The sequence below is a fragment of the Chiloscyllium punctatum genome, chromosome 11 (genome assembly GCF_047496795.1).
Source record: "Chiloscyllium punctatum isolate Juve2018m chromosome 11, sChiPun1.3, whole genome shotgun sequence".
Taxonomy (NCBI): Eukaryota; Metazoa; Chordata; class Chondrichthyes; order Orectolobiformes; family Hemiscylliidae; genus Chiloscyllium; species Chiloscyllium punctatum.
Window position 1 is genome coordinate 12918280 of NC_092749.1, and position 24440 is coordinate 12942719.

Below are 24440 nucleotides of genomic sequence, written 5' to 3' on the forward strand. Positions count from 1 at the left end.
TGGGGAGCTGTGTGTGTGTGGGGTGGGAACTCTGTGTGTGTGGGGTGGGGTGGTGGGGAACTGTGTGTATGTGGGGGGGGGAGCTGTGTGTGGAGTGGGGAGCTGTGGGTGTGTGTATATGTATGTGGGGTGGGGACCTGTGTGTTTGGGTGTGTGGGGGGTGGGCGGGGGGGGGGGCAGGGTTGGTGCGGGAGGGAGAGGGGGACTGTGTGTATCCGCTTTTCCAGTGACCACAACTGCAGCCACCTTAAACAGCTTGGGATTCAACGTAAAAATCCACAGTGAGGGCCTTGACACTCACTATCTTGACCCAGAAGTGAACAATCCAATTTGGCCTCTTTTTGAGGAGTGAGGAATAGAAGGATCTGTAAAGGGTTGTGTGCAGAAGGGTTGGAGATGTTCAGCTAGACCGTAAACAATATCAAAGACCTTTTTCTTAAAATTCACTCATGTGATGTGGGTGTCACTAACTCGGCCCATCCCTAGTTGTCCTTGAGAAGGTGGTAGTGAGCTCCATTCCTGAAGCGTTACATTCCATGTCCATTAACATATTGCCCTTAGAGAAGGAATTCCCCGATTTTAACCCAATGACTAGGAAGGAATGGCGATGTATTTCCAAGTCGGGATGGTGAGTGGCTTGAAGGGGAACTTGGAGGAGGTGGTGTTCCCATGGATCTGCTCTGATCTTCTAAATGGAAGTGGCCGTGGGTTTGGAAGGTGCTGTCTGAGGATCTTTGGTGAATACCTACAGTGTGTCTTGTAGATAGTACACACTGCTGCTACTGAGCGTCGGTGGTGGATGGTTGTGGATGTGGTGCCAATCAAGTGGGCTGCTTTGTCCTGGATGGTGTCAAGCTTCTTGAGTGTTGTTGGGGGTCTGCACCCACCCAGGCAAGTGGGGAGTATTCCATCACACTGCTGCCTAATAGATGGTGGATGGGCTCAACTGTGACACAGAATGTGTAATTGTGATTCATTGGGACTCACTTGCTACAATGAACAGCAGAGTTATATAAATCTCAACTGAAAGGTTCTGTGTGTCACTAATGGACGTGTAGGAGCCAGCACAGACTAATACCTCCCCACCTGACTCATTCCATGAGAACCTCATACCCTCTGCCCCCTCTCCAGGTCATTGTACAACTCTCTGCTGAATTTACTGATGCAATTTGTTCCGCACTCAGCACACGCGCACTGTGCAATGGAGTCAAATCGACCACTCCACAGAAACCCACAGCCCCTTCAACGTAATTAAGTGCCTCAAGGCATTTCATTCTACACCACTCCTCTTAAAGTTTGGTGCCTTTTGCGATCTGGTTGCTCTGGGTGATGCATGTCTCTGGTAATTTTGGATAGTGAGTGGTACTAGTGGCCATGGATAGCAAATAGTTCCAGTTGCTATGGGTACAGAATATCTCTGGTTGCTATGGGAAGCGAATTGCTTTCACAGAGCCCCGGTGCTTATCTTGTCCGAATTCTTGCATCAAAACAAGATGATATTTTAGATTAATTCCCTTTCAAGAAAGGGACAAGAAAAGTCTACAGACTATGACATTGCTGCCCCTTTTATGAATTGAGAAAATGCTGAACAAAATTAGCAAGGGTAGTAATAGCTCAGTAGGTGACGAGGCTGAGTGAGATAGTGTACCGTTTAGAAGTAACATCTCTGTACTGATGCAAAGGGAGGTGATGGTCTAGTGGTATTATCACTGGACTGTTAATCAAATGACCCAGATGATGTTCTGAGGACCGCATTTCAAATCCTACCATGGCAAATGGTGAAATTTGAATTCGAAAACAAATCTGAAATTCAGAGTCTAATGATATCCATGAATTCACTGGGCTAATGGTAAGATTCTTGGGAGTGCAGATGAGCAGAGAGATCTCGGTGTCCATGTACACAGCTCCCTGAACGTTGCCACCCAGATTGACAGGGCTGTTAAGAAGGCATACAGTGTTTTGGCCTTTATTAATAGAGGGATTGAGTTCCGGAACCAGGAGGTTATGCTGCAGCTGTACAAAGCTCTGGTACGGCCACACTTGGAGTATTGTGTACAGTTCTGGTTGCCGCATTATAAGAAGGATGTGAAAGCTTTGGAAAGGGTGCAGAGGAGATTTACCAGGATGTTGCCTGGTATGGAAGGAAGGTCTTACGAGGAAAGGCTGAGGGCCTTGAGGCTGTTCTCGTTAGAGAGAAGAAGGTGACTTAATAGAGACATACAAGATAATCAGAGGGTTAGATAGGGTGGACAGGGAGAGCCTTTTTCCAAGTATGGGGGCAGCAAACATGAGGGGACACAACTTTAAAGTGAGGGGAGATAGGTATAAGACAGATGTAAGTGGTAGTTTCTTTACTCAGAGAGTAGTAAGGATATGGAATGCTTTGCCTGCAACGGTAGTAGATTCGCCAAGTTTAAGTCCATTTAAGTCGTCATTGGACAGGCATATGGACGTATATGGAATAGTGTAGGTGGGATGGGCTTCAGATTAGTATGACAGGGCAGCGCAACATCGAGGGCCGAAGGGCCTGTACTGCGCTGTAATGTTCTTTATTCTATGATTGTCAGGAAAAGCCCACTTAAGGGTTACCATCCTTACCTGGTCTGGACTACATGTGAGGCCAAACCCACAGCAATGTGGTTGACTCTGAACCCATCAGCAGTAAAAACCCGCAACTACAAAACACTTCCCAAACCTCATATCGTCTCCAGTCTGGACCAAGTAGGAGACAGGATCGAATCAGAGAATGGTGTAGCTCAGAAATAGACCATTCAGTCCATCCTTCCTGCATTCCTTCTTTGAAAGAGCTGACCAACTTGACTCATTCCTCACTTCTTTCCCTGCAAGTCCTGTCCTGACCTTGAGTGTTTATCCAACTCTCTCTGGGACAAGTGGAATAAAATCCAGGGCAGAATGAGTTTGACCCTTTCATCCCCCCTTTAACTATTGGACACTTTCCCAGAATGTCCAACTCCAGCCCTAGTTATCGACCAGATTGTCCCAGTAATCACGAGTGATAGGAATCCAGGGGGTTAGCCTCATGTTCTGGGGTACACCGGTTTGAATCCCACCACGGAAGCTGGTGGAATTTCAATTTGATTAGTAAATCGAGATGAGAAAGTTCATCACCACGATGGTGAGTGCCAGAACACTTGTCAATTTTTGTCTTCTTCATTAGCATCCCTTAGGAAAGGAAACCTGGGTCCGGGGATGAAGGGCTCATCATAGGAAGAGCGGTTGAGGACTCTGGGTCTGTACTCAATGGAGTTTAGAATGATGAGGTGGGGGGGGAAGTTCTCATTGAAACTTATAGAACACTGAGAGGTCTGGATAGGGTGGATGTAGAGAAGATGTTTCCAATGGAAGACATGGTGGCACAGCCTTGAAGTGAAGTGAAGTCCTTGAAGAGGTGCCTCCCACAGTCCAAAGATGTGCAGGTCAGGTGAATTGGCCATGATAAATTGCCCATAGTGTTAGGTGCATTAGTCAGAGAGAAATGGGTCTGGGTAGGTTAGTCTTCCGAGGACTTGCTTGGCTGAAGGGCCTGTTTCCACACTGTAGGGAATCTAATTTTTTTAAACTAAAACATATCAGCCATGATAGAATGGTGGAGCAGACTTGAATGGCCTTATTCTGCTCATCTGTCTTATGGGAGAGGCAGATGCTGGAGATCAGAGTCGAGAGTGTGATGCTGGAAAAGCACAGCAGGTCAGGCAGCATCCAAGGAACAGGAGAATCGACGTTTCGGGCATAAGCCCTTCATCAGGGACATACTGTAGCCTTCCTCAATACTACATGTCCCTCCACCTATCACTGTGTCATCCACAAACTTAGCAACAAAGCCCTAAGAATGACAGAGCACTCTCCATGGGCAGAAGGACCTCCTTCTGTTCCGACATCTCCGATAATTATATGAGGAGAGACTGGTTTGACTGGGCCTGTATTCCCTAGAGTTTAGAAGGATGAGAGGGTGCTGGTGTAAAATTCTAACAGGGTGGGACAGACTAGAGTCAGGGAGGAGACATGCCCTGCATGCAGAGTCTCAAACACAGTCTCAGAAAATGGGGCTATCATTTAGGACTATGAAGAGGAAACGTTTCTTTTCTCAAAAGGTAGTCAACGTGTGGAATTCTCTATCACAGAAGTCAGTAGAGGCCAGATCACTGAACGTGGAATGAAATTCCTGAGGAAGTATTGGGTGTAGGTACAGTTACAACGTTCAAAAGGCATTTAGATAAGAACATGAACAGGGAAGGTTTGGAAGGATATGGGCCTGGAGCAGGCAGGTGGAAGTGGTTTAGGTTGGGGTTTTGATCGGCATGGACTGGTTGGACCGCAATATAACTCTCTTCTGGAAAGAGAAAGATAATTTGTCAGATTTTAAAGGCATCAAAGGCTATGGTGTTGGAGTCGAGGATCAGACATGATGATATTGAATGATGGAGCAAGCTGAAAGGGCTGAATGGCCTCTGCCTAGTTTCTCTGCTTTAGAAAGCTGCTTATGGAATATCCCAAGCAGCCAATGTCACAGATAACCCATTGAGTGAGAAAAGCAGCATCTGTTAGATAGGTGAGGATTCTGAAGCAATGTCTACATGTTGCCTTGACTTAAAACCAGCTTGCTTAGCTTTTTTGTGAACCCTCTGTCCTTGCAGGTACAAATCCAATGAAGACTATGTCTATGTGAGGGGGCGGGGCAGAGGAAAGTATATCTGTGAGGAATGTGGAATTCGCTGTAAAAAGCCCAGTATGCTGAAGAAACACATCCGTACCCACACTGACCTGCGACCTTTCATGTGCAAATTCTGCAATTTTGCTTTCAAGACGAAAGGTAAAGTCTGTGCGAGCTGGTTTGGGGAAGTTGGGGGGGTGGGATGGGGGGAACAGGGAGTCCTCGTTCAGTTCCCCCTCGTGAATCTGGGGGAAGCTGAAGGTGTTTGGGTTTTTCAGAGCCGCGTGGCACCTTGACCCGAGGGTTAAGTGAGCAATCGCGAGGTGATTGTGATCGAGCCAAACCCCTTTTCTGAGCTGCTCGATAACAGTGGCACTGCCAATTGCCCTCACACTTATGTCACTCCCAAATTATGGAACTCAGTGAGGCCACTCAGCCCATTTTAAGCCTGTTCCATCTTTGAGTTAGGTAACACCCAGTTGGCATCTTCGACATCTCGCCTTGATACTCTTCCTCCTGCCATTCTGAAGTATTGGAGCCCAGAGTTCTGCCATCAATTCTTCTAAAGCCCCACAATGTAACTGGAGATTGACACTGAAGCACCACCAGAGGAGATTTCCGATTGGATTACATCAGATAGACAAACAAACCCAATCCACCCAAACATTTTTACACCACTCGAGGCACCTTGTCAATCACTGTAAACCCCTTACTCTCTTCTCCACGAAATGATCATCAGACTTTCCCTTAAAGGTGTCAATTCGCCTTCTTTGCTTCAAGGTCATGAGATCCCAAAACCTGTCATATTGAGGGAGAGGGGGGATATTCAGAAATGTTATGGCCATTCGGTCCATTGTGTTCGCACTGGTTTTAGTACCTAATGTGAATCTCCTGCCTTTAACCCCGTATGCCCACACACCATTTATATCCACATAATCATCCGATGCTTGCCTGAATGCCTCAAACATTGTATAAATACACACCCAATCCTACTCAACCAGTCAGCTGCTTCTTCCCCTGCGTCACAATTTTACACAAGTTTTTTTTAAATTTCAAAAATACACGTTATACATAAAATATTTTGATGATCTGTACAACTGGTGGGCCATACATACATATACATTCCATTTCTTTACATACACAGATCGGAATTAAGCATACAGGTCTGTACATTGACCATCCATATATTTAACTGAGGCTTCAGCGGAGCCCACTTACTGAGTGGGCCCCAATGTCTCGCTGTGATACTGACTGCAGGACAGTCTTCCCAGAATGCCTCACTGTGATACTGACTGCAGGATATTCTTCCCAGAATTTCTTTTATTTCAAACATATACTCTATTCATAAAATATTTTGATGATCTGTACAATTTGTCATGCTATACATCCGTATACATTCCATTTCTTGGTCTACAGAGATTGAGTAATCATTCATATATACAGGTCTGTACGATTTGATATTTAGCTGAGGCATCAGCAGAGCCCAAATGACTGCGTGGGCCCCATGTTCTTCTTAGGCAGGCAGATGTTACACGGTGGTCTTTCCCCACCACGCCTTGGCAGCAGCTGCCCCAAGCTTCAGCGCGTCCCCCAACACGTAGTCCTGGACCTTGGAATGTGCCAGTCTGCAACACTCAGTCAGGGTCAACTCCTTCAGCTGGAAGAACAACAGGTTTCGAACCGCCCAGAGAGCGTCCTTCACCGAGTTGATGATGTGTGATACTGACTACAGGATAGTCTTCCAAGAATGTCTCAATGTGATACTACTGCAAGACAATCTTCCCAGAATGACTCACTGTGACACTGACTGCAGGACAGTCTTCCCAGAATGCCTCACTGTGATACTGGCTGCAGGACACTCTTCCCAGAATGCTTCACAGTGATGCTGATTGCTGGACACTCTTCCCAAAGTGCTTCACTGCAATACTGACTGCTGGACACTATTCTCAGAATGTTTCACTGCCATGCTAACTGTGGGACACTTTTCCCAGAATGCCTCACTGTGATACTGACTACAGGACAGTCTTCCCAGAATGCTTCACTGTGATACTGACTGCAGGATTCTCTTCCCAGAATACCTCACTGTGATACTGACTACAGGACAGTCTTCCCAGAATGCCTCACTATGATACTGACTGCAGGACAGTCTTCCCAGAATGCCTCACTATGATACTGACTGCAGGACACTCTTCCAAGAATGCCTCACTGTTACACTGACTAAAGGACAGTCTTCCCAGAATGCCTCACTGTGATACTGACTGCAGGATACTCTTCCCAGAATGCTTCACAGTGATGTTGACTGCTGGACACCATGCTCAGAATGTTTCACTGCCAACCTAACTGTGGGACACTTCCCAGAATGTTTCACTGTGATGCTAATTACAGGGCACTTTTCCCAGAGTGCTTCACTGCCATACTGGCTGCGGGACATTCTTCCCGTGGAGCTGGTGGTTACGACAATGAGTTTCAATGAGAAAGGTTGGGCGAGAAGCATGAGCATGAGTTGGGTGGTATGACCTATTTCTGAGACTTCTTTCTTCAGCAATCCTGGGTGTATGCCTTGATATTTGGAGCACACGCTCCAGCTGCATGGCTCTTGTAATTCAGATGGATATCAAAAGACCCAGTGACGGAACTCGAAGATGAGCAAGACATTTTTTCCAGGAGCCTGGCCAAGGTTACTCCCCATAATGAGCACAATCGAGAGACAGGCGGTGAGGGAAAGCAGCTTTACCCGTCGTGCCTTGAGCCGTGTTTGGTGGGGATTTTACTGTGTGCCAAATGGCGGCTGTGTTTTGGTTTGTCTGCTCAACCAGCCACAGCTCCTTTTGCAGCAAGTTACTTTACATAACACTTCCCCCAAAGTGTTTGCTTGGTAATGAGAGAGACTTTAGAAATGTGTGAGTCATTCCAGTGTCTCTAAAGGAGAATGATCCAAGGTATAACAGTGTAAATATTGCATCGAGCAATTTGAATGGCTTATAGCCTGTTCATAAATACATTGCAGTATTTTTAAAGCAGAAGCTAAGTTGTGGAGTGTTCCGCATTTGTATTCCTCACTATCATGGGGATGGAATGAGTCACTCTGCCTCTGTACCAGTGGGCGTTGGAATGAGGAATAAATAGACGGCTATTGTCACCCTTCACTGCTTTTGCTGCCTCATTATCTCGACCCACTTACCTATGTCATTTTGTGTTCTTCCCCCAGGAAACCTGACAAAACATATGAAGTCAAAGGCTCATACCAAAAAATGCCTGGAGTTGGGAATAGCAGTAACCTGCACATACAGCACAGACACGGAAGAAGCAGGCAAGTTCAATTGCTGCCCGTCATGAGGTCCTTTGGCCCTTTGTGCTGGTTCTGGCTCTCTTGAGGGAGCTCACCAGTCAATCCCTATTTAGCCCGCTCTTTCATAGAAATCTGAGCGTCCCTACAGTATGGAAACAGGCCCTTCGGCCCAACAAGTCCACATCGGCCCTTCGAAGAGTAACCCACCCAGACCCATTGCTCTAACCTACACTTAGCCCTGACTAATGCACCTAACCTGAACACAATGGGCAATTTCACATGGCCAGTCCACCTGACCTGCACATCTTTGGATCATGGGAGGAAGCCGGAGCACCCGGAGGGAACCCCCGCAGACACTGGGAGAATGTGTAAACTCTACACAGTTATCGAGGCTGGAATTGAACCCGGGTCTCCCTGGCACTGTGAGGCAGCAACACTGACAACTGAGCCACTGTAACACCCTTAGATGCCAGAAGTCCAGTGAGACTTCACTTTTTGTTTGGTACCTTTCCCAGTATTTATCCAGTCCCTCTTTTTAAACGTTACATCTAAAAGCTCATTGAAAATGGTTAGATGCTGCTGCTGCCTAGCGAATCTCCTAATATGTGCTCCGCCAAGATGCTGTGCGAATTTACACAAGTCTGTGACCCTCTGGTCACTAGCCTGCCCATCAGTGGAAACAGTCTGTCACTATCTGACAAAACCCCTTTCAAAGTTTTGAACCTCTCTGTTAAAGTAATTTAACATTCCAGCGTCGAAGGAGAACACACACCAACTTCTGCAGTGTCTGCCTTCCCAGACCCCTCCAAAGAGCATCCCATCCCTACCTTATCCCCGTATTTCCCACGGCCAATTCAACTAACCCTGTACATCTTTGGATTGTGGGAGGAAACTCACGCAGAGATGGGGAGAATGTGCACACTCCTCACAGACAGTCACCCGAGGCTGGAATCGAAACTGGGCCCCTGGTGCTGTGAGGCTGCAGTGCTAACCACTGAGCCATCGCACCACCCACTGCCCTTAGGCTAGCTTTGGATTTTCACTTGATTTAAATTTCAGTGTCAGCCATGAGCCCGTGTCCACAGAGCCTGGGGTTCTGGGTTGTCAGTCCAATGATGTTACCACGACAGCATTGCCTGCTCTGACTCTGGGAGCAAGGTGGGTCGAGAATCTGACAGTTGGAACAGTTTCAAGGGCTGAGTGACCTCCTGATATTCTGTTAAGCAGCTCAAATACAACACTTCTGACCAAAAAAGAAACTAACTAGGCCAATAGCAGGAATGACGAGCCTGCTGGGTGAGGAGAAATTGGTCCTGTATTCCCTAGAATTTAGAAGGATGAGAGGGGATTTGGTTGAAATGTATAAAATTTTAACAGGGCTGGACAGGTAAGACGCAGGGAAAAAAAAAGCAAATTACTGCAGATGCTGGAATCTGAAACCAAAAGAGAAAATGCTGGAAAATCTCAGCAGGTCTGGCAGCATCTGTAAGAAGAGAAAAGAGCTGACGTTTCGAGTCTAACTGACCCTTTGTCAAAGGGTCAGTTAGACTCGAAACGTCAGCTCTTTTCTCTCCTTACAGATGCTGCCAGACCTGCTGAGATTTTCCAGCATTTTCTCTTAACATGCAGCGAAGACATTTCACTGGTTGGGGACCCTCGAACCGGGGAATGATGATGAATTAGGCCAGTCAGGACTGAGATAAGGAGAAATCTTCTTCAGGGACGGTAGTGAACCTGAGGAATTCTCTACCGTGGAACACCCAATATATTCAAGAAAGAGATTGGCACATTTTAAAACATTAAAGGAGGATGGAGAGAAAGTAGGAAATCAGCATTGAGGTAGAGGGTCAGTCATGATCATGTTGAATGACGGAACAGGGGCTGAGGGGTCAAAAGGCTTACTCCAGCTCCTACTTCCTAAAGGAGGAATAAGACATTCCAGGGTTGAGTTTGGGAACAGGACTAGATTCCGGAAACACTAATGGCATTTTCTTGCTCTTCCCACTCTGTGACAGCCGTGATACAGAGGTGCCGCTGTTGCACTGAGGTGGATAAAGTCAGAAGTCACATGACATCAGGTTATAGTCCAACAGGCTTATTTGAAATCACAAGTTTTCAGAACGCTGCCCCTTTGTCAGGTGCACTATAACTTAGTGTCGTGTGACTTCTGACTCAGTCTGTGACAGATTGTAGAATTTGACGTTGAGATTAAGGAGAGAGGTGATGTGGAGACACTCTTGTGCAGAGGCGGATAAATTGTCAGCAGGTAACCGGCTCACTCACCGAACTTCTCTCCCTTTTCAGGAATCCCGGAAGAGCCTGAGAAGGATGCGTTGGGTGACGTTCCAGTCCGGCACCAGTTTTCCGATCCGGAAGAATCCGACGGGGCGGAGGAGGAGGCAGACGAAGACGACGATGATGAGGATGACGACGATGAAGATCGCCAAGGCGACAGCACTCCAACCACCAGGTCGCGAAGCACGAGCCCACTCCCACGTCCCTCCAGAGCACCCTCAGGCACTTTTGGCATCACCTCATCCTCCGCGTTCGACGTGTCGCCCTCAACAAACCAGTCTTCCCTCATCAGCTACTTGGTGACACTACCCAGGATCCAAGCGACTCAATTCATGCCACCCAGTTATTCGCACGTGGGGACTCCACTGACAGACTACCCGAGACACTTACAGGGCAGGTTGGCAGAGTCAGCCGAGCACAAAGACAGACTGGACATCCCGACGCCCCCCAATGTGTGGCTGGCACGCACCAGCGATGACACATCTTCGAGAGACGATAGCTCCAGAGAGGTGTCCCCCTCAGGCGACACAGGCTCGAGCGCTCACCCGTCGCCGGCCTACGAAGGTTCCCCGGGCAGTGACCCCTCCCCCACTCCGCGAAGGTACTTATCTCCGAGGAGAGAGCTCTCCCCCAGACGGCACTTGTCCCCGCGGAGGGAAATTTCACCAATTCGGCACCGCTCGCCAAAGAGGGACACCTACCTGAGTGAGTTCTGCCTGAGGCGAGATGCTTCCCCACGCCGTCCCTTCCTCCAGAGGAGGGAGATCCAGTCTCCAAGGCAGCTATCCCCCGTCAAAGACCTCTCCCCGAGAAGGGAATTGTCGCCAAGGAGGGACTACAGAGACAGGAGGCACATGCCTTTGGTGAGAGCGACATCGCCTAGGCGGGGCTGCCTTCAGGGTGGCTCCATTGTAGGTCCATATGTGCAGCATTCAGACCTGAGTCTGGTGAGTATCCACGCTGACCCAACACACTCCGCTAAAGAGTCACACTTTCACAATGAGGTATCTAAAACGATGCAATTTTACTGTGTTCGATTTGATTTGATTTCTTGTAGTCGTATGTACAGGTCGTTCTCCTATAACGCAATGGCTGTGTTCTTGTGCAACCCCATATTGTAGACAAACAGCTCGTTGGAAACAGCGTGTAAAGTGTTGATGCTGTAATCGCGCTACAGCCAACACACATTTTAAAAGTTTGCGCTTTAGAAACAGCATCACCAATTCGTCAATCGCAAGTTCATATTAACGAAACACACGTTGTAGCAGAACGTGTTGTACCTAAATACAGTGCAAAGTTTTATTTTGTGAGCAATACAGGCAGATCATAGCAAATAAGGACATACAGATCATAGGGTGCTAAAACAGAGTGAGGCATACAGCTGCACAGAAGGGGCATGAGGCATGATCAATATTATATGAAGTTAGAGAGGACCATTCGTCAGTCTAATAACAGCAGGGAAGAAGCTGTTCTTCAACCTGTTGGTGGATATGTTCAAATCTCTGTATCTTCTCCTGATGGAAGAGGAAACTCTACACCTTAAGGCCCATGTAGCTGAGGGTACAGCCTCCGAATGAAATCGAATCAAATCGATCATACACAGGAGGGTAAAGTTGCAAGGTGGGGGGGTGCAGATTTTGGATGGATGTATGGTTGGAGGCGATTACAGAGGGCAGAAAAGGCCAGGAAAACATTCAAAAGCAAAAGGGGAATTCCAGATTATGAGGCATTGCTGTGGTGGGAGCCAGCTTTGGTTAGTGAGCACAGCACTGTGTGATGGGTGATCAAGGCATGATGCTGAGAGTTCTGGCAATGCAGTTTAATTCAGCAGGAACTTCAAAATGGAAAATTTAAATTCCATTATGGCACAAGAGGTCAGCACGAAAAATCCATCAGCTATAACACCCAGGTCTGGCAGAGGGTCAGTACTGAGGGAGTGCTGTACTGTCAGAGGGTCAGCATTGAGGGAGTGCTGCACTGTCAGAGGGTCAGCATTGAGGGAGCACTGCACTGTCAGAGGGTCAATACTGAGGGAGTGCCGCATTGTTGGAGGGTCAGTACTAAGGGGAGTGCCGCACTGTTGGAGGGTCAGTGCTGAGGGAGTACCGCACTGTCGGAGGGTCATTGCTGAGATACTGCCACATTGTCAGAGGGTCAGTGCTGAGGGAGTGCTGCACTGTCGGAGGGTCAGTGCTGAGGGAGTACCGCACTGTCGGAGAGTCAGTGCTGAGGGAGTGCCGCACTGTCGGAGGGTCAGTGCTGAGGGATTACCGCCCTATTGGAGGGTCAGTGCTGAGATACTGCCACATTGTCAGAGGGTCAGTGCTGAGGGTGAGCTGCACTGTCGGAGGGTCAGTACTGAGGGAGTGCTGCACTGTCGGAGGGTCAGTGCTAAGGGAATGCTGCACTAAGTGATGTCCTATAGTTGAGAAGTGGTGCTGTATTAATGCAAAGAATTTGTAAATACAAGCTTTCTCCTGTATTCCCCAGTGGATTTATTCATGGCTGCCTTAGCTGACCGAGGTCTAGTGTCACCTGTAAGTGTAAACAGTTGCTCTACATCCGTACCCCTGCACCCTTTCAACATTGTGTTTGGGTCACCTTCCCAAATTTCCCTCAATTGTGAAAGAGAGTCAGTGGGCTCAGTCTATCCTGATGTTCTAACCAGTGAATTCCGCTCGCCTGTGCTTATGGTGAATATGAAAACCCTCCTCATCGGATAAAAGTCACATAATTAAATGCTGCAAATGTTTTATTTCTCTTTTTCCAGGGGCTTGTATAAAGTAATAGCACCTTCAACGTGACAATATTGACCGGTTGTTAATCAACTTATATAAGATGGGAATAAAAATAAGAATTTAAAGTAGCTCTGAGGGACAGTTGGAAGAGCGGTAACAGCGCAGACTGAGATGAGATTTATCTGTGTAAAATCATGAAGGGGACTAGGTCATGTGATGAGAGCCCTATCTCCCTCAGAAATCAGACAAGTCAAAAACCAGTTCAGACCAGGATTAGTGGGGAATAGACCATTTGGGACTGCGACGAGGAAACATCTTTCACCCAGACGGGTAGTCAGCCTGTGGAACTTACTACTAGCGCAGACTGGGTTACTGAATATATCCTGGAAGGAGATAGATAGATGTTTTCGATATTAAAGGCAGCGTGGGAGATGCCAAGAACAATAGCATTGAAACAGAAGATTAGCCGTGATCAAAGTCATAGTCACACAGCATGGAAACAGACCCTTTGGTCCAACCCGTCCGTGCTGACCATGTTCCCAAACTAAACTTGGCACATATCCCTCCAAATGTTTCCTATTCATGGACTTGTACAAATGTCTTTTAAAATGTTGTAACTATACCCGCATCCAGCACTTATAGAGTCATAGAGATCTACAGCACAGAAACAGGCCCTTCAACCCAACTGATCCATGCTGATCCATGGTCCCATATTCTTGTGTTTGGTCCCTATCCCTCCATACCTCCATGTGCCTGTCTAAGCGTTTCTTAAATGACCAAATTAGACTCACCTCCCCAACTGGTGGAGCAGACTCGAAGGGCCGAATGTCCAATTCTGGCCCTTAATTTCCAGGATTGTGGTTATAAGTTGAGGAGAATTTCATCTTTCATCCAGGCATGAGAAGGGGATCTGGAATTCACTGGCTGAAAGATATCAGGCAGGCAGAAGCCCTTAACTCAAAACTCACAGTTATCTGGCACCTTTAAGAGCTGTAACTACCAGGGCTACAGACTAAATGCTGGAATGTGGGATTAGTAGCGAGCATGATGGGCTGAATAGCCTCCAAGGAGAAGGGACAGGAAGCTCCCTTGAGTGTGAATGTGACCCTGAAGCAGCGCTCTCAACAGCTGGGGGTCGGATATCCGATTGTGGAATGACGACTGAGAGAGGCTGCTGCAGATATTTTCGAATTAGTCAGTTGTGGAGATGTTAAGACACACAACCGCATTAGGTAGACAATGAACCCGGTCCTCCTGGCTCAGAGATAGGGACACTACCCCTTCACTTCAAGAGCCCTTGAGATTGGTCAATGGATCTGCTTTGCAGTTGGGAACTCAACCAGGAAAGTGAGCTGACCATCAAGATTCACAATAGTATTTTCTCCAGCTGCTTCTTGAGGCTGCTCCCAGAATTCCTGCGATTGTTAACTCATTATCGTAGACAAACAATGTGACAAGTGAACCTGTGTTACTATTTGCAATTAGAACTCTTTCGCCCTTCAGGTACTTGCCATTGCTAATCGCTGGGGCCTTCTTTATTTATTCATTTTGTGGGATGTGGGCGTCGCTGGTGGATGTGGTGCCAATCAAGTGGGGACGAGGTGGTATCAAGCTTCTTGAGCATTATTGGGGCTGCACCCATCCAGGGCAAGTGGGGATTATTCCATCAGACTCCTGACTTGTGGATGGTGGACAGGTTTTCAGGAGTCAGGAAGTGAGTTACTCGCAGTTGCTCTCCTTAGCAACTAACTCCCCTCACTCTGTCAGCATGTCCACCTATCCCTGTCTCCCTCACAAACTCATAGGGCATCCCTTGGCACGCATCTGTGCTCCTGACTTCAACCTACTCTGTATGGTACAGTCCCAAATCGCATCTTGCTCTGCACTGCCACATTTAGAGACCAATGAGAACTGCAAGGCCTGGGCTAAGGCGTCACCCAGAGAATATTATTTTTGGTTTAATAAGTTTGCACTAATTGTTTTTTGTAGGTTTCTGTTATCCATTTGATTGTCCTGTTGTTACGGTACCCCACTGGCAGCTGTCCAACCTGGTTATACTTCAGAGTACAAACAGGCCATTCAGCCCCAAATGGTTTCCCTATCTCTGCTTTAGCTCAGCTGGTCAACATAATTGCTTGATTTCCATATAATTCATATAGTGTAGAAACAGGCCATTCGGCCCAACAAGTCCACACTGACCCTCCAAAAAGCATCCTACCCAGACCCAACCTTGTATTTCCCGTGACTAACGCACCTAACCTGCACATCATATGCAATTTAGATTGGTCAATCACCCTAACCTGCACATCTTTGGGCTGTGGAAGGAAACCGGAACAAACCCACACAGACGCAGGGAGAACGTGCTAACTCCACATAGACAGCCACCCTGAGGGTGGAATTGAACCCGGGTCCCTGATGCTGTGAGGCAGCAGCGCTAGCCACTGTGCCACCCAGATTTTTTTTAAGGGGTTTTAAAATAAGACATTTGTTGTTGTTGTTGTTGTTTCGAAGAAGACGCCCTCTTTCCAGCCGTGAAATTGTGAAGAGAAAAAAGCACGAGAGGGAAGGGATAAAAATTCTGTCAAAGAGGGAGTGTGACCCCCATCGAGGTTATTTATTTATTCTCTTCCCTTCCCAACAAATAACCCTCAACTTTCGATTTGCTTGCCCCCTTTGCCACCATCCAAGGCCTCTTCCTCCTAAAATGGCAGGTGCTCCCACCTCCCCTCACTCACTCATTTATTGAAGCATAATTGATAAGTAGGGGTTTGGGATACCCTACCCTCTCAAAACACGACATTTATCTCATGGAAGGAGAATCCAATGGGAGTGGGAGCAAAGGCTACACTGGGCTCTGGGTTCCTTTTAAACTGTCTTTCTATTTACATTTGGAATTTTCCTTTTGAAAATTTGCAGAGACCATCTCACCAGAATCCATTGGACAACAGCAGAATGGTTCCCTGGCCGTCATATCCTGTGTGTGAATCTGCCCAAGGAGACCAAAGCCATGCCATCCTTCCCAATGGGCCTCAGGGCTGCCTCTTCAGCCACCTTCCATTGCACTCACAGCAACAAGTGCGGGCCCCATACCAGATGATCCCCATTGGAGGCATCCAGATGGTCCATTCTGGAGATGCCCCTCTGCCCGGGCCGTTGCCGGCGCCTCAGCTCCCCCTGGGGGCCAGGAGGAGGGAGGAAAGCATCATCGACGAGGCCACCCACTGCGTCATCGAGAGCATCAAGGAGATGGACATCTTCTCCAAGTCCGAGGACGTGCAGATTGAGTCCCCAATGGCTGTGTCGCCCCCCCGGCCGACCAGCCCTACCGATCCCCTCGGGGCTGAGGTGTTGGGGGGTACCGGTGAGGAGGGGGTGCGCGGTCGGATGGCGGAGCAGCGGACGTTGCAGGGCCCCCTCGCTCCCAGCAGGGGGCACAGTGAGCACCCAGTCCCTCCTGGTCAGGAGGGCGAGGAGTTTCGATCTCCAGCAGAGGAAGGGGAGAGGGCCGGGAGGGCAGGATGCCCCCCGGGCAGCTGGGCCTGGGGCATTTCAGCAAGTCCACCTTGAAAACCATTGGGTGATTGGAAACAACCACCAGGAGTAACTGGTACTCACGTTGAAAGGAGCGAGAGAGAAAGACAGAGCGTGAGAGAGAGATTGTCAGACAGAAAGCCTGGGCAAGAGACATTGACTGAAACCACTGGTGGGGCAATGGAGGGGAACAATTCAGGCACAGTGCCACAAAATACCCTCCGGCTGGATTCGCAGTGAAGGCAAGAGTTTGGGAAGGAAGGAGAGCATGCTGCAACCTTTGTCTATCTGTGGGCTAGACTTTGAACACGTAAAATATTTGAAAATATTTTCTATTTGTCCGTGAGATGAAACAGAAAAACCCCGACCAAAAGCAAGTTCCTTCTGTTGTCCTCGTTAAGTATTTTATTTTTTTTAAGAAGGTGTTGCAGATATTTTGTGCCTTTTGTTTTTGCTCAAACTCCTGTATGCATTACAAAGGAAGGGGAAAAATTGTACATATTTTAGAATTTTGTGTACATGGCTTTAATATTTGTGATGTTTTCTTTTCAGAGCACTTGTTTTGGTGGGAGGGGTGGGGGGTTTCGTCTTGAATTATGTGAATGATCCGAAACGGTTTATTTTTATGGGTTTTGGGTGATGGGGTGAAGTATCATGTGAGGTTGCACTAAAAATGTATTTTTATACAATTGAACTACTCTTATGTACAGCAATGATTCTGTGATACTAATATTTATTACTTTTTGTTTTGTTTTATAACTTGCAGAAGTTCTGTTCCTCTCTCTAATTGTAGGCACCTCTGACATGAAGCATGGGATTTGTCTTTTTTTCTGTTTTGCGGGAGTTAGAACAAAGATTTGTAACGCTGTAAATTGTTTGCTGCTGAGATTTCGAGGGGTGGGCATTGCTATCAGAAGTGACTCCCCCCTCTCCTTCAGAAAGATCAAACCATTACGAATAATTCCTCTTTGGTTTCAGTTCCGGCAGCCGGTGCTGGTTTTGTGGGGTTGTCAGGGAAGAGAGAAGCAAAAGGTAATTGAGGGAAGACCTGACAGAGCACGAACATTTGAGGTAGAGATCTTTTCCCCCTTTCCCCGTTTCTCCGCCCCCCCCCCCCCCACCGCAGTTGTCTGTCCCTCTTTTCTTCCTTGTCTGCTCACCAACTGCTCTTCATTGTCTCCTGCTGTCCTTAAAAAGCCCTAGCGTCTCCACATCCCATTGAGAAATCCTCCCTCAGCCCTCCCAGAGTCAAAACGTGCAGTGCTGGAACAGCCGGTCAGACAGCATCTGAGGACAGGAGAGGCCTCGGTGATAGGCTTATGCCCAAAACCTTGACTGTCCTGCTTCTCCAATGCTGCCTGACCAGCTGTGCTTTTCCAGCACCACACTCTTGACTCTGATCTCCAGCATATGCAGTCCTCATTTTCTCCTCGTTGTCAGCCCTCCCAGACCCTAGCTCCCTCACGGGACCTTCCCTGTCAAGATGACTGAGATAGACAACGCAGTTGAATAGCCTGAGATGGAAGGGGTAACCCTTACCTCCTCACAGACACGGGGAGAATGTGCAAGCTCCACACGGACAGTCACCCGAGGCTGGAATCGAACCCGGGTCCCTGGCGCTGTGAGGCAGCAGCACTGAGCCACCGTGCCGCCCCAGCTGTGAAAAGCCAGGCCAGAAATCTGTGCAAATAAAATCAATTTATTTTTTAAAACTGTAAGTCCTTCAGGAGCATGTTTAAGTTTGATAAATCGGGATATCAGACGGTATTGCCCACTCCTTTTTTTTATATATATATAGATCTAAAAATGTTTTTTAAAAATTACGTACCGTGATTATGCACTTAAAAAGACAATAGATTGAAAACCGAAGAATGCATATGATGTAATCATTTGTTTGAATTAAATTTTTAATCCAGACTGTTGTCGTATTCATTATAAATGAAGTGCTTATTGGTAATTTTAAAATATAATACTGTTTAGCATTAATTGAATTGTATCTGGCTGGTGTACATCTTTTATGCCTTTGTGAAGGTTTAAAACAAAAAAAAGATATTTTAAACTTACATGTGAATATTTTTTGTGTGCTATGCTTGATACATTTAGCAGAGACGGAAAATACATTCCAAAAAACCTGTACATACTGTATATTCCAAGTGAGTTATCTGTGTAATTCTTTTGTGTAATTACTCATAAACGGACACTGTCACCACATTTCCTGTTTTCACACTTAACTGTACAGCAAAGACTTGAAGAACAAGTGTGATAAAAAGCACAGACCTGTCATTTTAAACAAGATATTCTATATAAATATATATATATATTATATATATGGGGTTGGGTGGGAGAGGGGTGGTAGGGTTGGGGGTAGAACCCTTTTGGAAAATGTGTGTATGTGACGTTCAGTGCAAATAAAATGTGCAGTGGTATTATCTGCTGTGTTCAATTGTGGTTTCTGCAGGGTTACAGTGTGGAACCCAAGGTGATCCTATTGTCCTGGCTGGCAGTGTCTTGGACCGTGAGTTTTGGCTCATGTCATTGTTCAGGACCCTCCCTCAGAACGGTTCTGAGGGAGGGTCACTCGACCTGAAACATTAACTCTGATTTCTCTCCACAGATGCTGCCAGACCTGCTGAGCTTTTCCAGCAATTTCTAATTTTTTTTCTGATTTACAGCCTCCGGAGTTGCTTTGAGCTTCAGTGAGTTTTCTGTGTTGGAGTGTGGAGCAGAGTAGGAGATCTCGAGGGGGCACGGAGTGGTGGATAACGTGCTGGGATGATGCGGCAGATATAATTTATTGCAGAACAGCAAGAGGCGATACATTTTGGTGAGAGGAATGAGAAAAAAAAACAAATTAAGCCAAACAAAAATACCTTGGAGTGCAGGTTCATAGCACCTTGAAAGCAGAGTCCCAGGTAGACAGGATAGTGAAGAAGGTGTGTGGTACACTTGCCTTTATTGGTCAGTGCATTGAGTATAGGAGTTGGAATATCATGTTGCGGCTTTACAGGACATTGGTTAGGCCACTTTTCGAACATTGTGTGCAATTCTGGTCTCCCTGCTACAGGAAAGATGTTGTGAAACTTGAAAGGGTGCAGAAAAGATTTACAAGGATGTTGCCAGGGTTTGGAGGGTTTGAGTTACAGGAAGAGACTGAATAGGCTGGGGCTGTTTTCCCTGGAGCGTCAGAGACTGAGGGGTGACCTTATAGAGCTTTATAAAATCATGAGGGGCATGGAAAGGGTGAACATCCAAGGTCTTTTTCCCCAGGTTAAGGGACTCCAGAACTAGAGGGCATAGATTTAAGATGAGAGGGGGCACATTTAAAAGGGATCTGAGGGATAACCTTTTTACGCAGAGGGTCGTACATGTACAGAATGTGCTGGTTGAGGAAGTGGTGGAGGCTGGTACAATTGCAACATCTAAACAGCATCTGGATGGGTATATGAATAGGAAGGATATAGAGGGATATGGGCCAAGTGCTGGTAAATGGGATTAGATTGATTTAGGATATCTGGTTGGCATGGAGGAGTTAGCAGAAAGGGTCTCTTTCCATGCTGTACATCTCTTTGACTCTAAGCTAAAGAAGGCAATTTGAAAGGGGGCTACAGGGACCCAGACAATTGGGAATCTCTGGATGTATATCTTTGAAGGCAACAGGACCAGTTGAGAAGACTGTTTGAAGATCAGATGGGATCCTGAGGATTATATGGAGTGCTATAGAGTACAGAAGCAAGGAAGATATGTTAAACAACCATAGGACACCGGTTAGGCCTCAGCCTGGATATTGTATTCTGTTGTGGGCATTCAGGGGCAGTGGTGTAGTGGTAATGTCACTGGGCATGCAATCTAGAACTACAGGCTAATGCATGGACTTCAAGTCCCACCATGGCCAATGCTGAAATCTGAGCTTAATTTAAATAACAATGGAATTGAAAACTAGCCTAATGCCACAGTTGATCTTGTTACTGATGTCCTTTATGGAAGAAAATCTGCCATCCTTATCTGGTCTGGCCGAGATGTGACTCCTGACTTGCAGCAACGTGGTTGATTTTCAACTACCCATTGATCAATTTGGGATGGACAATAAGGCTGGAATGCGGGTGGGGGTGTTCAGAAGAAATGACTGATCTTGCCCTTGTAGGGAGTAGAGATGGCGGGTGGTTTTCTAAAGTGCTGTCTTGGTGTGTCTTGGAAACGGTGCACATTGATGCCCATGGAGAAGACCATTTACAACCTGAGCCACAATTTCCAAAGGCCCTTAATCATTTGTCCAAAGATGTGTAGCTTAGGTCAATTGGCCATGCTAAATTGTCCCATAATGCTCAGGGATATGCAGGTTGGGTGGATGAGCCATAGGGAAATGTGGGGTTAGAGGGGTAGGGTAGGGAATGGGATACACTTTGGAAGATGGATTTCAATGGGCTGAATGATCTCTTCTGAACTATAGGGATTCCATGATTTGGCAAGTCCTCATTATCCTTATTTGTATATCAAAACTTAAGTGTTTTCGACATGAATTTCCCTGCGGTGGCCAACTGACCAACAATACACGTGATCTGACAGGGAGTGTCATGGAGTCAGTGTTCCTATTGACGGCAATCCAGAAAACGACCCCTGGCTTTTTCACATTAGCAGACTTGGATAAAATGAATCATTTTCAGTCTTGCAGCGATTCAGGTGATTCTTTTGAGAAAGAGGGTGGAGTTCAGGAATGCAGACGTGCATCTTATCAATTTGGTACTGTGTCTTGATCATGTGGTCTATAGTACAACTGGGAAGTGGTTGTAAAGACTGGTGAAAAATGGAGACTTCAGAGAGATGGTAATTCCTATCGGTCCAATGTCCAATTTAATATCGTAGCCACCTTCATTAAGTTGAAACCTAGGCCTGATAATGAACTGTGGCCATCTTTGTTGTCACTACTAACAGGGATTTCAGGGCAACTCAACAATTTGATTCCCATTCAAACACACCTAGAAATTGTATAAACTAGTCAGTAGAAGTGTTTGCATTATTAGCTCAGGCGTAGACGTCTTGCCTGCCATAGGGGATTCCCAGCCAATCATGGTGCTCCTTTCCATCCCTTCTTGAATACATGATTCAATTCAGTTGAAGTGACCGATAAGCTGTCAGACTGGAAACAAACTCCTTATGGCTTTACCAGGGACAGAGAGTGGCGTGGAATTGAAGTCACTGGCCTAATAATCCACAAAACCAGGTGCTAATCCTCTGGGGACATGCATTCAGAAAATGCCATGCTAACTGGTGGAATTTGAATGCAATGTATTCATAAATCTGGAAATAAAAGCCAGTCTTGAAAACTATACATTTATTATAAAGAAGCTATTGTCCTTTCGGAAAAGATGTTTAGCCTCCGACATGAGACTTCAAACAAAATCTTAACTCTAACCCTAACAAAGGTGGTTGATAGTGACGGAGAAGGTCTTAGGATACAGGAGGATGCATATGGATGGGTCAGGAGACAGTGAAGACTACAGATACTGGAGACCAGATTTGAATTGACCATGGATGGGTCAGATAGGCAGACCAGTGGCAGATGGAATTTAACTCTGATAAATGTGAAGTATTGCACTTTGGAAAAGGAACAAGACAAGGGTGTGTTGAATGACTGGCAGGATCCTCGGAAGCTTAGAGGAACAGGGATCTTGAGATGCGTTGTCCACAGATCCCTGAAGATGGCAGGACAGGTTAATAGGTTAGTTAAGAAGGCACACAAGATTTTTGCCTATATGAGCTGAGGCATGGATTGAAATAGCAGGGAGGTTATATTGGAGCTGTACAGAATTTTGGTTAAAGCTGGAATACTGTGTGCAGTTCTTGTCACTACATGATAGGAAGGAAGTGAGGACGTGCATCAGGATGTTGACTGGGTTGGAGCATTTTAGCATTGGGGAGAGGCTGGAAAAGCTCAGGTTGTTTTCTTTGGAGCAGAGAAGGTTGCGAGAGTACCTGATGAATTGTATAAGATTATGAGGGACATAGACAGGGTGTTTAGGAAACAGCTGTTTCCCTTAGTCAAAGGAATAATAATAAGGGGGCTTAATTATAAGATGAAAGGCAGAAGGTTCAGAGGGAATTTGAAGGAAGACTTTTTTCACCCAGAGGTTGATGGGGAATATGGAAATCGCTGGGAGAGTATTGATGGTGAGAAACCTCACCACCTTTAAAATTAAACCTGTTGGACTATAACCTGGTGTTGTGTGAGTTTCAACTTTGTACACCTTTAAAAAGTACTTGGATGAGTACTTGAAGTGTCAAAACATACAAGGCAATGAATCTAGTGTGGGAGAGTGGGACTAGTGCCAATTAGTCAGTGCAGACCTGATTGGATAGAAGAGGTTATTCAGCCCGTCTGATTGCCTGCCTCTGCAATGACCACTTGTATATCAGGGTAACTAATAAATGGGACAATAGATCCCCCAGTGACACTGATGCCTGAGGAATGAATAGAAATCAGGGAATGAGAAACAGAAAGGGTTGGAAGCATTGCACTTTGGAAAAGGGACAAGACAAGGGTGTGTTTCAGGGGCCAGTGGATCCTGTTGTGAAATGGACAGAGTTAACGTTTATCTGAAGTGACTCTTCTCTGGAGTTGGATAAAAGCCAGCTGTCTGAATGGAACCTGCTGTCTTCTGTTAGAGAGTGAGGTAGTTCAGTTAAGTCATCGAGTCAGATAGCACAGATGCAATGTGCCAAATGGCTTGCTCTGTGCTGTATAACTCTTGTGAAGTAAATTTACATACATAAGCTACTGCTTAATCTGACAATAAACTTTCTGCTTTGCCAAACTCTCTTGGGTAAGATCACGTGAATATATGAGTTGCAGAGAAGTGTTGATACAATAATGATCTCAGCTCTGCATTTGGTACTCAGATCACATTAGAATGTGGGGGGGTCAGTTATGGCCAACATAACTGGTGTGCCAGTGATCTGCTCACTTAGATTCTCCACTGAGCTATCACAAAGTTTTTTTTTAAATCCTTGCTTTCTTCAGCCTGAACTTTTATTGCAGCTACTCACTGGAGAATAAAGGAAAAGAATAGTTCTACTCACCGTCTTTATCTTGAGGTTGAGAAGAGAACCCTTCAGGAGTTGCCAAGGAGTCAAGTGGGTTATTTCCAATATCAACTGATGATTACCAATGCGTTAAAACCTGATTTACTGTATAGAATCACAGGCCATTAAGACCATTGTGTCTGCACTGGCTGGCTGAATGCGCACTTCACCCAATTACAATTCCCCTCACCTTCTCGTTGCACATTGTCCACTTTCATCCCATTGTAAGGCTTTCCTCTCCAAACCAGAACATCTTGCAGCATGAAAAAATATTTCCTCACATTGTTTTTTTTTCCCTTCTGCCAATTACTTTAAACCTCCCATTCGCAAACCTTTTACAAGTGGGAATGGTTTCTCCCAATCTACCTTTGTGGATTTTGAACACTTCAATCAGATCCCCTTTCAGCCTTCACGTCTCCAAGGTTGACAGTCCCAGCATCTCCAGTCAGTCTTTACAAATGAAATGCCTCCTCCCTGAAAGACTGTCGTAAACCTCTTCTGCCCTCTCTCCAAAGCCTTCACCTCCTTCCTGATGAGAGCTGCCTTACACTGTACACGATGTTCTAGCTGAGCTCCAACTAGTGTCTTGTACAAGCTCATAATTGCCTCCTTGCTCCTGTATGCTAAGCCCTTACTAACAAATAGTAAAGTCAAAAGTCACACGGCGCCAGGTTATAGTCCAACAGGTTTATTTGAAATGAGCAACAGCCCATTGATCCTCACAGCAACCACCATCTGAACAAATGAACATCTCGTTCTCAAAGAAATCTCCAAAGGCACTGTCTATCAAAGGTACCTTTTCCCGTCAAAGCAGTAAGAAGTAGGAAGAAGACCCAGG

General features: G+C 46.4%; 1 protein-coding gene across 6 annotated transcripts in view; it reads left to right on the forward strand.

Annotated features, from left to right (window-relative positions):
* hivep2a (HIVEP zinc finger 2a) overlaps nt 1-18864 on the forward strand; it is a 234445-nt gene extending 215581 nt beyond the window's left edge. For all 6 annotated transcript variants that reach the window (XM_072580305.1, XM_072580308.1, XM_072580304.1 and 3 more), the window contains 4 exons: nt 4656-4831; nt 7881-7982; nt 10266-11203; nt 15911-18864. In XM_072580305.1, coding sequence (XP_072436406.1) covers nt 4656-4831; nt 7881-7982; nt 10266-11203; nt 15911-16561 — 1867 coding nt within the window. In that variant the 3' untranslated portion in view covers nt 16562-18864. The remainder of the gene's footprint in view (nt 1-4655; nt 4832-7880; nt 7983-10265; nt 11204-15910) is intronic.
* The last annotated feature ends 5576 nt before the right edge of the window (nt 18865-24440 follow it).